At 34.5% G+C, this 15,800-nt stretch overlaps 1 protein-coding gene across 1 annotated transcript; it reads right to left on the bottom strand.

Annotated features, from left to right (window-relative positions):
* Positions 1 to 406: 406 nt before the first annotated feature.
* Positions 407 to 8,774, bottom strand: LOC103490133 (imidazole glycerol phosphate synthase hisHF, chloroplastic). Its single transcript, XM_008449507.3, has 19 exons — positions 8,436 to 8,774; positions 8,268 to 8,350; positions 7,827 to 7,921; positions 7,605 to 7,708; positions 6,974 to 7,143; positions 6,716 to 6,830; positions 6,369 to 6,424; positions 6,227 to 6,265; positions 5,913 to 6,011; positions 4,936 to 4,998; positions 4,756 to 4,818; positions 4,571 to 4,653; positions 4,326 to 4,434; positions 4,188 to 4,241; positions 3,441 to 3,528; positions 3,120 to 3,157; positions 2,702 to 2,807; positions 977 to 1,143; positions 407 to 802 (listed from the first exon to the last, which is right to left on the bottom strand). Exons 1-19 carry the CDS (start codon positions 8,632 to 8,634, stop codon positions 743 to 745), a joined length of 1,791 nt encoding a protein of 596 aa, XP_008447729.1. The 5' UTR covers positions 8,635 to 8,774; the 3' UTR covers positions 407 to 742.
* Positions 8,775 to 15,800: the final 7,026 nt, after the last annotated feature.

The following is a 15,800-nucleotide window of genomic DNA, read 5'->3' as shown; positions in this document are numbered from 1 at the left end:
TGACTCCTAAACCACCGTTGTTTTTATCTACCCTTACACAAAAATAAATTAAAGTTATTAACGACTAGAAAAAACCAAGAAATAACCTCAGTGTGAAAATAAATTTATTTTACTTCAATTTGACATAAATATTTATATGCTAAATTAAAAGGCCTGTAATTTGAAGAAAAACTATTGTAGAACTGTTGAATGCATTTAAAAACTATATCAAAATTTTAAAATCTACAAATGATGAGTACTTGTGTCATAATTGATGAATTTGAAAATTGTTATATTTCATAAATCAGTCCATTTGAAAGCAGTTCCAACTCAAATCATATCCATCTCATCATTGACTTTCGCTAAAGAAGTTTAATGGATTGACATCGCAAAAATTAATCTTCATTCTCTTAAAAAGATTACAATAGAAACAATATCTTTTCTATTATAAAAATAAAATAAAATTGAGGGAATGTTCTAATTTTTGACATCGTCGAACTAAAATATTATTCAGATCATTTGTTCTCCCAATAAAAACAAAAACGAGGCAGCGTGCGGGTCCATTGAAGTATTCATTCAATAGATTAGAAACTTAAGGTGGGGAATTATTAAAAATAAATAAACAAAGGCAACCAAAACTGATTGGTACAAAATCAGAAGCTTTAATTTTGAATATTGTTAAATAGGCAAATAAAGAAACATTCTAACTGACTTTTCGGCTCTGCTGGGCGAAGAATCTTTTTAAGAGATTGAAATTGTCTCATTAGATTCTGACTTCTATGCCTTCCTTCAATAAATGCTCTTTTACGGACTGAATAGGCACCTGCCCATCCACAACATTTTAAACCCCAAAACTATTCAAATTTTGTTCGTATATATATATATATATATAAAAGAAAAAAAAAAAAGACAGTTCCATATCATTCGATTTGAATCAGAGCTTATTGGAAGAGCTTTCTCCCTTCACACAAAAAATGTAAGAAACATAATGAAATACCTCTTTGCGATGAAAAATGCCAGCAGCAAGGGCAGCAGACGCATTGGTTTTGTTAAACACCTCAGAGAAATGGTGAGGAGATCCAGCACCACTGCTCGCAATAACGGGGATGCTCACGCAATCTGATATCAACTTTACTAGATCTGTATCAAATCCTTTTCCCTGACCTGTAATACATTACTTACAAACTATATAATCATTTATAATAATGTTTCTCAAACAATTCAGAAATTATCTAGCTTTGATATCTCCGTAAAAAGAAAGCAAAAAAAGGAAATGTAAAGTATGAAACGATTACAAAAGGCCTTATGTAAGAGGACAAGGAGAAATACAAAAAGCTCTTACACTGATGTAAGGGGGAAGAAAGATTGTAATTACAGTGTATTAGTTACACTACAAAGGAGCTAATTAGGCGATAAGCTCTAAAATTGTTGAAAATAGAGTAGTGCTTTTACGGGAAAATCCAAGTGTTCTCTTCTTTCCAAATGCTCCAAAGAGAAGCTCTGATGAAAACTTGTTAAAGGATCTTATTGTTCCTCTGAATGGCCAAGTGTTTCTACAAAAATTTGTCAAGTGATCCAAGTGTTCTCTTGTGAGGATGTAAGAAGAAAGGAGAGTCTATCTTCTGGAATGGCCGCATACCATCCAAAAGGGTCTAACAACTTCATCCAAAAGGCAGCAACAAATTAAAAGAGGAATCTTGATTTAGATAAAATGGAGCACGAAAGTGAATATTAAAGTTAGAGTCATGCAGGAAAATACAAGCTCTGATCATTCTACTTTGATAGTTAAAAGGAGAAAGGCTAATTAGCCATCCATTCAAGAAGGAAAAGGGCATCCAATGGTCCTTTGTGATCGAAGCCTACCTATGGCTCATATGACAATGTGATAGAGTTCTCTATCTTTTTAAATATCTCCTATATACTTCTTAAGGTAAATTCACTCCATTCTTTTCTCATTACAGTCGTACTTCTCTTAATACGCAGTGAAGCTGCTTTATGGACAGGAGTTCTTTTTTCCCCCAAGATATTGAATTTCCGCAGTTGTGTCATTCCTTCTTCTAGTCAACATCAAACAATTGAGGAAATCTGACCATTTGAATGGGCTTATCTTCTAATTATGGAAGCCGTGAAGTCAAGCTTTGAATCCACGAGGCTTCGCGCTTCAGAGTTCAGAGCAAGTGTCAATAGGGAGTGTTATATCTCTATTAACAGGATCAAGATTAGAAAGTCAATAGCCTCCACTCCGAAGAGGAAAATTATATTCCATGTCCCCACCTCCAGTTTTGAGAAAATTAAAACAACCGACAGAGTTCAAAGAAGTCCCAACCTAGATTTCAATCCTCGCAGGTTTATTATGTGTACAGAGGATGGGGAAAAATATGGAAAAGCATTTTTTCACTGGTGGTTCATTTTGGTTAGAAATGTTTGGAACAGTGGGAGAGAGAGTAATACTGTGTGAAAAAGGGAGCTTATGCATTTCAAATTTTTTACTCCTGGTTCATACATACAGGTTCTATAACTATAACCGAATAGAGGGCAGGCCTCTAGTTAACTTCCTCACTGGACAGTCCTTGAGGAATTTCTATCCACTCAACCCCCGTAGTTCTTGAAACATGTAGGAAGTTTTTCATTGTACCAAACACGAAGGAAAAGGCTAATATAATATTTCCATGCTTAGAGAAAGTGATTATAAAACTTTATTGGAAGAAATTGTCATCCTTACCATCACAATCTATGCAGTTCAGCAGAATTTCTCCAGCTCCAAGCTCCTCCACTGCTTTTGCAAGCTCATAAGCTCCAATAGGTCGGCCTTCTCGACCTCCATTAACCTGTTGAGAGAACAGGCAAGTTTGGTTAAAATAATTATTAGAAATAGTAAAAAGAAAGACATTTGATCCAACCCCACACATAAAGAACTTTTTGTACTATTTCTATGTGTTTACTTTAGATTTTCGTAACACTAGTCAAATTCATTATGATTTAATTTAAGTTGGTTTAAAAATAATAATTTTGAATTAAATTGGCAACATCATATTCATTATTATAACTAGGAGTACATTAATAGCAGCTTGTTGAAAAGAAATTTACGTTGAGACCAATTTAGAGCAGATTAAACGAGTGAGCGAAGGAAAGGTACTTACTGTACACTGGTACCATGCATATTCCTCTCCATTAGGACCTGAAATGAAAAAAAGTTAATTTGTATAAATTCCATCTGTATCAGCTGAAAATTTCTTATTGGGTGGGGGGATAGAACCCTCAAACATACACCCATATTAGACACGTAGATCTATCTATATAAACACTAGCTTAATTGTTCCTATTCATATCATATTGCAGTCATCAAGAGAGCAAGAGAACATTGCAACGGCAGAACTCACACAGTCACGCTTAGTGTACACCTATAACCAACAACGGGGGTGAGGGATTTTGAGGAAACAATAGAAATGAAGCCTTTTTACCTGGGTTTGTTACTCGTATGACTTTAAACTCCACATCATTGGGACTTTTAAGGTACACTCTACGAGGATCAATACTTACCACAACAGCCTGCAACATAGAATTTGGAAAACGACAAACTCACTGAGATTGGAATTATTTTTATTTCTAAGAACAATTATTAAACATGTACAATAAATTAATAAACAGTTTCATATTATATGATCATTTTCAGCAAGTTGTTCAACCAGACAACGACAAATTATAGATGTGGTCAATTAAACATTGACAGAGTTTTAAGAAAGAAGAGAGGAAAAGTGTACGAGTAATTCATTACATATTCCCATCACCAGAAGCATGAAGAACATAGACGTCATCCAAATAAAATGAGAAGGAAAAGAAAATGTCAATCACACAGTTTGGGCAGACATAGTATCAAAGCATTGAAGTTAACCAGCTGAAAATAATTCTGTGGTATTGGATATAAGATAATCATACGATACTGTATGTGTATTGCATCTTGGTATCTGATAAAATTTTCTTGCTTTTAAATTTAAAGCCAATTGCTTGTAATAGTAACCCTGCTAATGATGACCCTTATCTAATTACTAAAGTGGAAAAAGAAAAAGTTATTGGAAAAACCAAGTTACAATGAAAAGCGCAGACACTGCAGTATAAACAAGTCCTCTGGAATCTGGACCTCATAATTCAATACCAGGTTGAAATACATGAATGATGAGAACTAAGGTTGTGCAATCGATTTTAGTCACCTGATTTCCATAAACCTTAGAAATCTGCTCCAAGCTGCTATTTCCTGTCTTTACCTGGATAGCAAACAGTTCAAGAAGGATAAGTGAAACAACCATGCACACAAGCCAAATAAAACAACCAATTGATATAGCACTTACACCAGTTCTTAAATATTCTTCGGCAGCATAAACTGCATCACTTCCAATAGATATTTTATCAGCTCCAGATCTAAAATATTCTGAAGCAACTTCCAAGCTAGAATAGTGTCTGAAAAGGATTTGCATAACAAATTGTTCGTGAAGTAGATCAAAACAGCAGAGCTGCATAACATACTTGATACCACCTGTAAAGTTGAACAAAGTATTTAAAAACAATAAGTACCCAAGTAATATAAAGAACACACCTGCCATTCGCATCCTTAAAATCTCTAATCCCGCCCCCAACAGTTAACGGTACAAACACATTTTCTGATGTGTATCTCAGCACCTATGATGGGTATCAAAGAGGATTTATATTAGACAAAGAACTGGAATGGAAGTACATACGATATTGTTACAGTGGAAAATAACTGCAACTGATTTAACAAACCTGCAACATTGGCAAGTCGCCAAGAGGGAAGTCACGAAAACCAGTTATATTCAAAAAACTGACCTGCATTTGACATCATCATAAAGGCATCAAGAAGATGAAAAGCTGAACAACGTCACTTTTAAAATAATAACCACCGGAAGGATGAAAGTTTTTAGGAAAAAAGGTAGTGAGACATACCTCATCAGCACCATCCTTGTAGTACTGTCCAGCAAGCTCCACTGGCTTGCCAAGGTTCCTCACCTAAACATTAAATAATAGAATCACTTCCATAATTCCTTGCAAGTTAACAGGACAAGGATCATTACACCAATCAGCCCCTCAGAGTCATTAAAATTGTCATTTTAACCACGGGAACTAAAATAAACTACTACTTTAATCTTTTTTTCAAAAAGGAAAAGAAGGTTATGAACTATGGCTCTATATTCAAATTTATTATTAAAAAAACAAGAAAAATAACAACTAAGTTTAATTGACTAGGGAATTATCACATAGAAAAAAACTGTCACAAATTGCAACTTGTATGACCTGATATTTAGCTGGTATTACCATTTTCTTTGAAATGAAATCAAGATAGTTTGTTAGAATGAAGAGAAATACAAGGCAAAACATTAATTTCATTGATGAAATGAAATTACACAAAAAATTGATGTAAATCCCATCTAAATGACGTGACAAAAAATTTCTCTTATTGGATAGAAGAGATGTTAGAGAGCCATTGCTGAAAATAGATCCATGTTTCAACTTTATACTAATATGCAACCAAGAAGATAACTTGCTCAATGAAAGCCTTGACCTAAAAAGACCAAGTGCAATTATACCCCACCTGTGATTATTCGAAGATGCGATCAACACCCATAAGAAAATGCTGAACTGTAAATGTTTGATACCTCAAAAGATCATCCTTCAATCTTTAAAGACCACAACTATACCCAAATATGCTGAAAAGAGCAAGCTTAAAACTTCCTACGACTTTAAAAATTAAACACACTGCCAGATGGGACAATTGTTCCAAAAAAAATCCAAAAAAAAAAAAAACATGTGTATATATATAATATATTTACAATTGCGACTATGCAAACCAACTTAATCATTTACCTCAGCTCTAATTACTAACCGAATGAAAATGATTAATGTAGCTTAAGAAACTAGTATACCTCATTCTCTTCTGTCTGCTCCCTCACATCATATTGGTCCCCTTTGGTAACAACAAGATCCCCTTGGTCATTTGCTCGCACATCAAGACAAGCAATTACCTAAGAGAATTAAAAGAATTTGGTGACGATTTCCTCTATCACATTTATAGAGGACAATAGGACTCACATAAAACCAGAAGTTATATAAGGAAATCAAGAGCTTTCTGCTAGGACTATCGTACTTAGCAGAATCTGCCCCAGGGATAAGAATATAGAAATGAAAATATATATATACTAAAATCATAGAATTATGTTGTTAATGCTAGGACTGTTACCCTTTTTGCAAGCCTTGATGCCTTTCCCTCAGTAGGCTTCTGTCTTAAATGAACATTTTAAATCGTTAGTTGATCGGAAAGAAACATGACATAAGTTGATAGTTGATACAATGTTCACATCCAAGGATGAAAGTTAACATACCTTGGTGACGGTTGACTTTGGAAACAAGAATCTTCTCAGGACAGACAGACCTACATCTGATAATCATACATATATGGTTATAACCATCAAAATATAGGCAACAATATTGAAATTTTATTATACAAAGAATAATATAGGTCCAAAGAGCACACAGAGATTGGAATAAACCAACCTTGAACCTTTAATCTTACACAGTTAAACTCAACTGCAACCTTAATGTTCTTCTTTTTTCTGTTGTTTGTGTGCACATGTGTGTGTGTGGGTGGGGGAGGGGGGTTAGAAGATATGTTTTTACGGCATACATTTCTGAATAATTCAGAAATCATTCAGAAATCTGCATATCTTACCTCCACTTTTTTCTGGGTGGAATTGAACTGCATGAACGTTTCCCCTTCTAACTGAAGCTATAAATTTGTCACCATAGCTGCAAGTAGAAGAAATCCAGTCCTTGTTCTTATCTGACTGCAATATGAGAACAGAATAAGGTTATCCTTACCCATATACAAAATGTTGAGAGAAAGGGAAGATCTAAGATCATGTAGAAAAAGAATTATTTCCAATGAGACAGCATCTAAAGAAGTATTTCCAACAAGACAATATCTTACTGGCATAGCACGGTAAGAGTGAACAAAGTAGACGTGGCGGTTAGAAATTTCATCCAATATCTCAGAATCTTCCGAGATTTCCAAAGCATTCCACCCAATATGGGGTACCCTAAAACCATTGGAAGAGTCAAAACGCCCAACCACACCCGGTATTAAGCCAAGACCTTTTACTGAAACACATAACAAGAGTAATTAGAAGTCAATATTAAGAAAAGACCCTTCCAGAGAGTGGTTTGCTTGTGTTTCTTTGGTAAAATGCCCTCATTATTAGGTTACAGGAACTTTGAAAGAAGTGGAATAGAAGGACAAGTAATGTGTGAAGGGATTTTGAAGTTCTTGACTTGATCATTTATGTTACTTTTTTTAATAAGGTTTTAATCATTTATGTTACTTCAAATTGGTGGAGCCTCTCAAAAGAGTTCAAAGATTATTCCTCCACTCTCATGGTAATTGAAGTACTTCTCGGCAAACTCCCATGGTCATCTCTCTTAATTGAAGTACTTTTTGGTAAACTCCCATTGCCATCTCTCTTCTTTGTAATCTCTTATCCTCTTATATGAAATGTTGACTGCCTCAATTCAGAAAAAGAGACAACGAATACAAGAAACACATGAAAACATCAGTTTTAAACCTGGTCCATTTTCCTCGCTTGACTCAAAGAGTAGTTGAAGCCCAAGACAAATGCCTAAAAATGGGCGATCATTCTCAATATAAGTGCACAGTGCTTCAGCCATGCTGCAAAATATCACACATCATCCAGACATTAAGTACTGCTTAAAGTTTTTGATTGACACCATTCAACCCATTACTTATGCTGGTGCGTTAAAAATAAGAAAGGCAAAAAATTAGGTACCCTTTACTGTTTAGCACGTCCATGGCTGGAGCAAACGCCCCAACTCCAGGAAATATCAGCCGTTTAGCATTTAAAATGTCTTCTGGATTTTGTACCTAAAAAACAGCTTTCATAAGTCAAGTTTTTGCCAGATGGTTACCCAAAAAAAAAAAAAAAAAAAAAAAAAAACCATTATAAGAAATCATATGAGGCATAGTAACTACGTAATGACTAAACTAGGACTTACGACACTGAAATACATAATCAATGTAAGGTTGTCAAAAAATCATAAATCTTGATCAAATGGCAAAAAGCATTCGTCAATCCTTCAAGTCACTACTACTCTAAGATAACAAGAACAATCATAGAAAGTTCAACTAAAGCTCTCTCAGTATTCTATTACAGCGCGAAATCCATACAAAGCCAAAAGGCAGAAAACAGGACATGAAAAAAGAATCTCACATCTTTGATTTCGAAGCCAAGGTAACGAATTGCATTCCTCACACTACGAACATTACCAGCACCGTAATCCAGCAAAGTTACAACTAGAATAAAAGCACGACCAAATTACGAAAAAGAAAGCATTCAAAATGAGCAGCAAATTCAGTAGCAGAGAGAGAGAGGGAGTACCTGAGTCGCTACCAAATGAGGCACGAACTGCGAACTTACCGGAGGATTTGACTTTGAGATTATGACTTTTGCAACGATTTTTGCGAAGACAAATGAGAGAGCTGGAATGAGACAACGACGAAAGTGATCGAAATACAGACTGAGAAGAAGAGGAGGAAGAAGAAGAAGAAACAGCGATAGAGAAGGGCGATGCTTCCATTACAATCTGTGAAACTACACTGCCGGCGGGAACTCTAGCGGCGAAGTGTGGACGGAGAATTGGCAATTTGTCGATGAAGAAAGCGGCGTTCTACTGAAATGACGAAGCAACTCTGTGGTTCATTTAACATTAACAAAGAAAATTAGTACAAAATAAATTCTAAACAAAAATTTAAAATGCAATTTGTTTTCTTTTTTTTCTTTTTCTATTTTTATAAAATAAAAGTTTCTAATCTTCTGTCTATTTTAAAATAAAACAGGAAAAAGGTGTTTTTGACCGAAGAAAAAAAAAAAGGTTCCAGACAGATATTAATTTAAATTATTTTATTTAAGTAATAGTTAAATTTTTTTTTTTGTTAATGTTTATAAATATTACAAAATACCGAACTATTTATGGTATGTGGGATAAAATTAAAAAAACCCATGATATTTTAAAACATTACAGCTTTGGCCTTGAATAATGCTAACCATTTTTTCACTTCTTTTTCTTTATTATTTATTCATCTCCTCTTCGTATTATTAATTTTTCATACTATTACTTCTCCTTCATTTTACAATATTATGGTTATTTATGTAAATATTTACCAATTTTTTATTTCCTCTTCTAGAATTTCTATCTTCTTCTTCTTTTCTTTTTCTTCTTGGTATAAGATTAGATCGTTTAGACTAGGTACAAGGGTACAAGACTGTTTAGACTTGCTACGAGATCGTTTAGACCAAGTAGAAGGATACGTACAAGATTGTTTAAATTTGGTACAAGGGTACAAGATCGTTTAGACTTGCTACGAGATCGTTGTTAAAAGATCATTTAGACTGGGTACGAGATCATTTAAATTGGGTACAAAATCATTATTTCACGTGTGTGTGATTGATTATTTGTAAGGGTATTTTTGTTATTTAACGTAGTGGGCTTATAGGTTTTTTCGATTTTTAAAATTGTTCTATATAGTGTAAATATTTTCGCGCTTTGTTCTATTTTTGAAAAAAAAACCCTAAATTTTATGGCAAATATGAATTTAGACCTTGGACTAATAATTATATCCATTTAAATTTTGAATTTTGCAGTTGTATCAATTTAAATCTCAAACTAATAGTTGTATCAATTCAAACTCCAAATTTTCACAACATTGAACTTACATAAATATGTCCATTTAATTATTTAGCATTCATAAAGTGTATCCAAATAAAACATAATTGATGGTTTAAATTGATACAATCATGTAAATTCGTAGTTTAAATTGACACGCTTATAAAAGTTCAGTGTTTAAATTTATGCATTTATTAGTTTGAGGTTTAAATTGATACAACTTATAAAGTTCATAGTTTAAATTGATATAATTGTTAGTTCATGGTCTAAATTAAGGGTGTTAAAAAAAATTGATAATCCAACCAACCCAGATTACGGTTTGGATTAGTTAAATTTTATGTTGGGTTAGGTTGGATTAGAAAATTGAAAAAAAAAAGTTAGGCCGAGTAGTCGGATCATGCAAGTAAGGAACTGGGTTGACCCGATCCAACCCAATTATGTGTGTATATATATAATCTAAAACCTAGAAGTAAACCTCCTTTTAAATGATATTGTAGACTTGGAATTTGGATTTATAACATATGTATAACACCTTACACCTTGAATATAATGATAATTTGGTCACCTTACATATTGAAAAACAATATAAAAATTAGTCTAAATTATGGGAGATGAAAAAAGAAACAACTCGCCAAACCTAACCAATTTTTTTGGGTTTGGTTGACCCTTGCATATGGGTTCATTTTTTGCCAACACGAATATTTTAGATTGGTCCATAATTTTCCTCCACCCGATCCAATTCTGCTTATATATACCTTTAGTCTAAATTGATACAACCCTTATAGTTTATAGCAAATTGGTATTTTCTCTAAATTTTATTAATTTATTCCATTAGATATTTGAAAGTTGTACACTATAAGAAATCGGGGTGTTCCTGACGCACAAAACAACGTCGAAAGAAAAAACATCGGGATAGACACTTTTCTCTGATGTCGTTTTGCACACGTCAGGAAAAGACGAACACATTATTTTATTATTAACTTGTCCCAACGCCATGAATGGATTGTCGGTAAAACAATAACCCATTCCTGACGTATGGGTGTAGAGCGTCGAGAATAGTTGTCAATTAAATAAAATATATATCTTCTCCCAACGACCATTACATGGCTCGGGAATGGACACCCATGTTTTCGACGACACTCATCATGCATCGGGAATAGTCACCTTTGTTCCCGACGTTGTGCATGGGCCGTAAAAAATGTTCAAACATTAATTATGTCAGAACACTATTCTCGACGCCTTATGCATGACATCAGGAATATATTTAGGGTTTTTAGACACCATTAGTGATTTGTTGAAAATGTTTTTAGCTATTCCCGACGAATCACTAATGACATTGGGAACATGGGGGATCTTTCAACATTTTCGTGGTGCGTTAGGAGTTTTCCTATAAAAAAGATTTTTCAGTTATGTGCATCTTTGAAACACAGAACCAAAACAAAGAGAGGAGAAAGAGAGATTCTTCATTTTGCAAAAATGAAGAGAAGGAGAAGAGTTTACCGTCGCTGCTATGACCCTGCCGTCTATCGCTGCTTATCCCTATTTGAGGTAAGTTTAAAACCCTAAACTCTTAAATGTTAGTTTAGGTTAGGTTAGGTTAGTTTAATCAGTTTAGTTTTTTGTTTTTAAAATTAGTTTTAGGATTTTAATAGTGAATTAGTTTTAGGATATTGTTTAACAATAGATTTTGGTTTTTTAAGTTGAAATTTTGAATGTAGGTTGAAAATTTGAGGGGAGGGGGGGATATTTGAGAAATTGAGTTGGGGAATTGAAAATTTGAACGTGTGGGTTGAAAATTTGAAAGTTTGAGGGAGAGGTGGGTTTAATTGAATATTTGAAGAGGGTGGGTTGAAAATTATGAAAGGTGGGTGGGGGGTTGAATAGAAATTTTGAAGGGGGTCAAATTAAAAATTTGAACGGGTGATGGGGGTTTAATTGGGTGTAAGAAGGGGGTGAAGGGGTTAGGGTTGAAAATTTGAGGGGAAAGATCTTTATAAGGGCGAGGGCTAATATTGTTTTAAAAGTTCTGTAATTTGTGGTTGAGATTTGTTTTGACTATCTTGCAATTATGGTAGCCTTTAGTTTAAATTTAATTGTTTATTTCTTAGTAGTTTTGAAATCATTTGTTGTTGATTTGGGACGGCTATCCTGCAGTTATGATAGTCTTTTTTGTGATGTTAGTATTTCTGAGGGTATGAAGATGTGGTAGGATAGCTTGTAAAGTAGCGTTGTCAGAAGAGGTAGGTAGTATGTGAAGATTGAAGTTGTTTGTGGTTAATTAGCTTGTGGTGGCTATCCTGCAATTATGGTAGCCTCTGTAGTTTAAACTTAGCTTTAGTGAAAAGTTTGAGAGATTGTTATTGCTTATTCAAGGGAGTAAGTTTAGGGTGTGAGAGGAGGAATATACTTCTAATTAAACTTATTTAAGTTTTAGGGGCTTTAACGATAGACAAAGGTTGGATGAAACTTAAGAATAAGTTTTTCATTGAGTAGAGAGGGAGTGACCCAATTTTTAGATGTTACCAAGTTTTACGTCGATGATTATGGACGAATAAGGTGTCTATGCAAGAGATGTATGAACTCAAATTAGAACTCATTAAAGGGTGTGGAACGACATCTACTTACTGTATGAATATCTTCTTATTACACAGAATGAGTGTATCATGGAGGGCCAATTAGCTTGAATAGAGGTACAGAAAACTTTAATGAAGGAACTATTAGTAACCCTTTTGATGAAGGAACCAGTAGTAGCCACTTTCATGAAGAAGATGATATGTTTGGTATGCTCAATGATTTACAAGCTCTAATTGAACAGAAAGAGAAAACAGAGGAAGGTTGTTGAAGGATCAAATGCCAAGAAATATTGGGGTAGATATAGAATAAGATACAACAAATATATTTCATGACTTATTGAATGGAGCATGTAATGAGCTGTACCCCAATTGTTCAAATTTTTTTTCTTGAATTTTTTGGTTAAGTTGATGCACGTCAAGGTTCTCAACGATTGGAGTAACAAGGCCTTCGACATGTTGTTAGAACTCTTATAAGCAACGTTTTCAATGTGTAGTAATACTATCCCTAGTTCATTTTATGAAGCCAAACAAAAACTTCGTAACTTGGGCTTAGCATACAACACTATTGACGTGTGCAAGTACGACTGTGTATTGTACTGGAAAGAGTTTGTCGATTTGTAACATTTTCCTACATGTGGTGAGGCTCGGTACAAAGTTAATCATAACAGAGGAAAACAATTCCACATAAGGTATTGCACCACTTTCCGTTGGTACCGAGATTACAATGCTTGTTTATCTCACAAAAAGGGTTCGCTGACATGAGAGGGCATATGGATAAACATGTTGAAACAGATGATGTGTTGATACATCTAGCTGATGCGAAGGGATGGAAGCACTTTGATTGTGAATTTCCTGATTTTGCTTTCGATCCATGGAATGTGCGTTTGGGGTTAGCTTCAGATGAGTTTAATCCATTTGGTCATATGAGTACCTCGTACAGTATGTGACATGTTGTGTTAATTCCTTACAATTTTCCACCTTGGAAATGCATGAAAGAGACAAATTTATTCATGTCATTGCTCATACCCGGTCTTAGATCTCCTAGTAGAAAAATCGATGTTTATCTCCAACCATTGATTGAGGAACTGAAATAGTTATAGAATTTTGGGGTACGTACATATGATTCTCTTATTGGTCAGTTCTTTCAGCTACATGCAGCCTTGTTGTGGACAATTAATGACTTCCAAGCGTTTGGTGACCTATCAGGGTAGAGTACGGAGAGGTATCAAGCATTTTCCATATGCATGGGTGATAGATCGTCGTTCGAAATACAAGGTAGAATATCTTTTATGGGACGTTGATACTATCTTCTAGAGAATCACGTGTGGTGTAGAAGTAGGCTACATGATGGAAAGGTAGAGCGTAGAGCTCTTCCAGTGGTGATGAATGAGCATGAAATATTGGAACAACTAGATCAATTAGAGTTTTTAGTTATGAGTAAAGATCCTTCAGTAAAAGATAAGAAAGAAAGAGAGCTCTTAATTGGGCAAAGAGAAGTATTTTCTTCAAACTTTCTTACTGGTCAAGACTACTGTTACGTCACAAATTTGACGTAATACATATTGAGAAGAATGTTTATGACCATTTGGTTGGTACCCTGTTGAATATCGAAGGAAAAACCAAGGATACCATGAATGCTCGATTGAACCTACAAAATTTGAAGACAAGAAAGGATTTACATCTTACAGAAGTTAGTAACTGATTGATCAAGCCACACGTGAGCTACACGTTGACTAGCACCGAACGAGTTGAGTTTTGCAAGTTCCTGAAATCAGTTAAGTTTTTCGATGGATTTGTTTCTAATATTTCACGATGTATGGGTGAAAAAGACGAAAATGTTAGGTCTCAAAACGCACGATTGTCATGTTTTATTACATCGACTAATGTGTATTGGTATTCGAGCATTCTTATCGAAAAACATATACACCATTATAACGAAACTATGTAGTTTTTTTCTTGACTTGTGTGCCAGAACGATAAGAGTAAGTGATTTGGACAGATTGCAAGCAAATATCATAATCATACTTTGTAAGTTGGAAATAATATTTCCACCTGCCTTCCTCAGTGTTATGGTACATCTTGTCGTTCACTTACTATATGAAATCAAGGTTGCTGGTCCAGTTTCTTACAATTAGATGTATCCCATTGAAAGAAGTCTATGCACTTTGAAACAGTATGTTCAAAACAAAGCACGTCCTGAGGGCTCTATTGCAGAAGCATTTGTAATGAACGAATCAGGCACCTTTTGTTCACGTTACCTAAGTGATATTGAGACTCAATTTACTAGAGATGAGCAAAATGATGATACCATTCCAAATGACGAGGTGATTGGTGAGTTTAAAATTTTCAAGCAAAAAGTACGACCATTAAGTGTGTCAAGTCTTCAAGCTCTATCATAGGAAGAGAAATGCCTTTTCCATTAGTACATCCTCAATAATGTAGACAAAATATCAGAGTATCACAAGTAAGAATTTCTTACCTTTATATTTCTTAGGTATAGTTGTTGAGTATTTGTTATACATTGTTGTTATACAAATTAAACTCATAATCATCCCGATCAGGAAATATTTAAGGTTAATACATCGGCAAGCTCAAAACGTCACTGATTTGTACAAAAGATATCAACAGAGATTTTCTGAATGGTTCTGAAATCAGGTATATATAGCGTGCACACATTTGATAGTTTACTTGTATGCACTAACGTATTTGAACGTGAATTATACAATCATTTTCACATGGATTTCAGTTTATAGAATTTCGTGAGATTGAAAATCTATCTCACGATTTCTTCTCACTTGCAATAGGACCATCACTTGACGTTTAGTGTTATAGTAGATGCATTATGGGTAGAGTGAGATTTCAAATGTCAGAACGTGATTCCCGATGTACTACACAAAATAGTGGAGTGATGGTAATCAGTGAAAGCAATGTCAATGGAAGTGGCGACAACAATTTTTACGGTATTATGAACGAAATGTTACACGTTCAATATCCGATAAGAAGAAGCATTTGACTATTTAAGTGTTAGTGGTATGAGACAGACAACAACAAAAGTCAAAGGACACGTGTGGAATTAGGATACAAAGCTATTAACAAGTCCTATTTTTTGTTCGCTGAGGAACCAGACATTCTTGCAACGCAGACACATCAAGTATTTTACTTAGAAGACCCAAAAGTGGTAGTAATTGAAAAGTTGTCCAAGTGGTCCAGAATAAGTGTATATGGGACGTGCTCGAAGTGGACGATGTTGAGAATGAGGCAATTGAATGTACTCGAAGTTGTAGTTGGCCATTGAGTGGATGGACACATTGAGGATGACACTCTATGCAAGACTAACACTGATCCTACAATCGTTGAAAGATTGATTGTGCGTTATGTCGCTAATGACTTCATAGACGATGGGGATGAACAATTGTCACATCAAAGCGGATCAAGCGACAACGAATGATAGTGACAAACCACGTACCTACATACTTAATTAGTTTATATTTCCAAGATGAGTAGGTA

This window comes from Cucumis melo, chromosome 1, assembly GCF_025177605.1.
Source record: "Cucumis melo cultivar AY chromosome 1, USDA_Cmelo_AY_1.0, whole genome shotgun sequence".
Classification (NCBI taxonomy): domain Eukaryota; kingdom Viridiplantae; phylum Streptophyta; class Magnoliopsida; order Cucurbitales; family Cucurbitaceae; genus Cucumis; species Cucumis melo.
The sequence above is the reverse complement of the archived record's forward strand: the minus strand, read 5'-3'. Positions and strand labels throughout refer to the sequence as shown.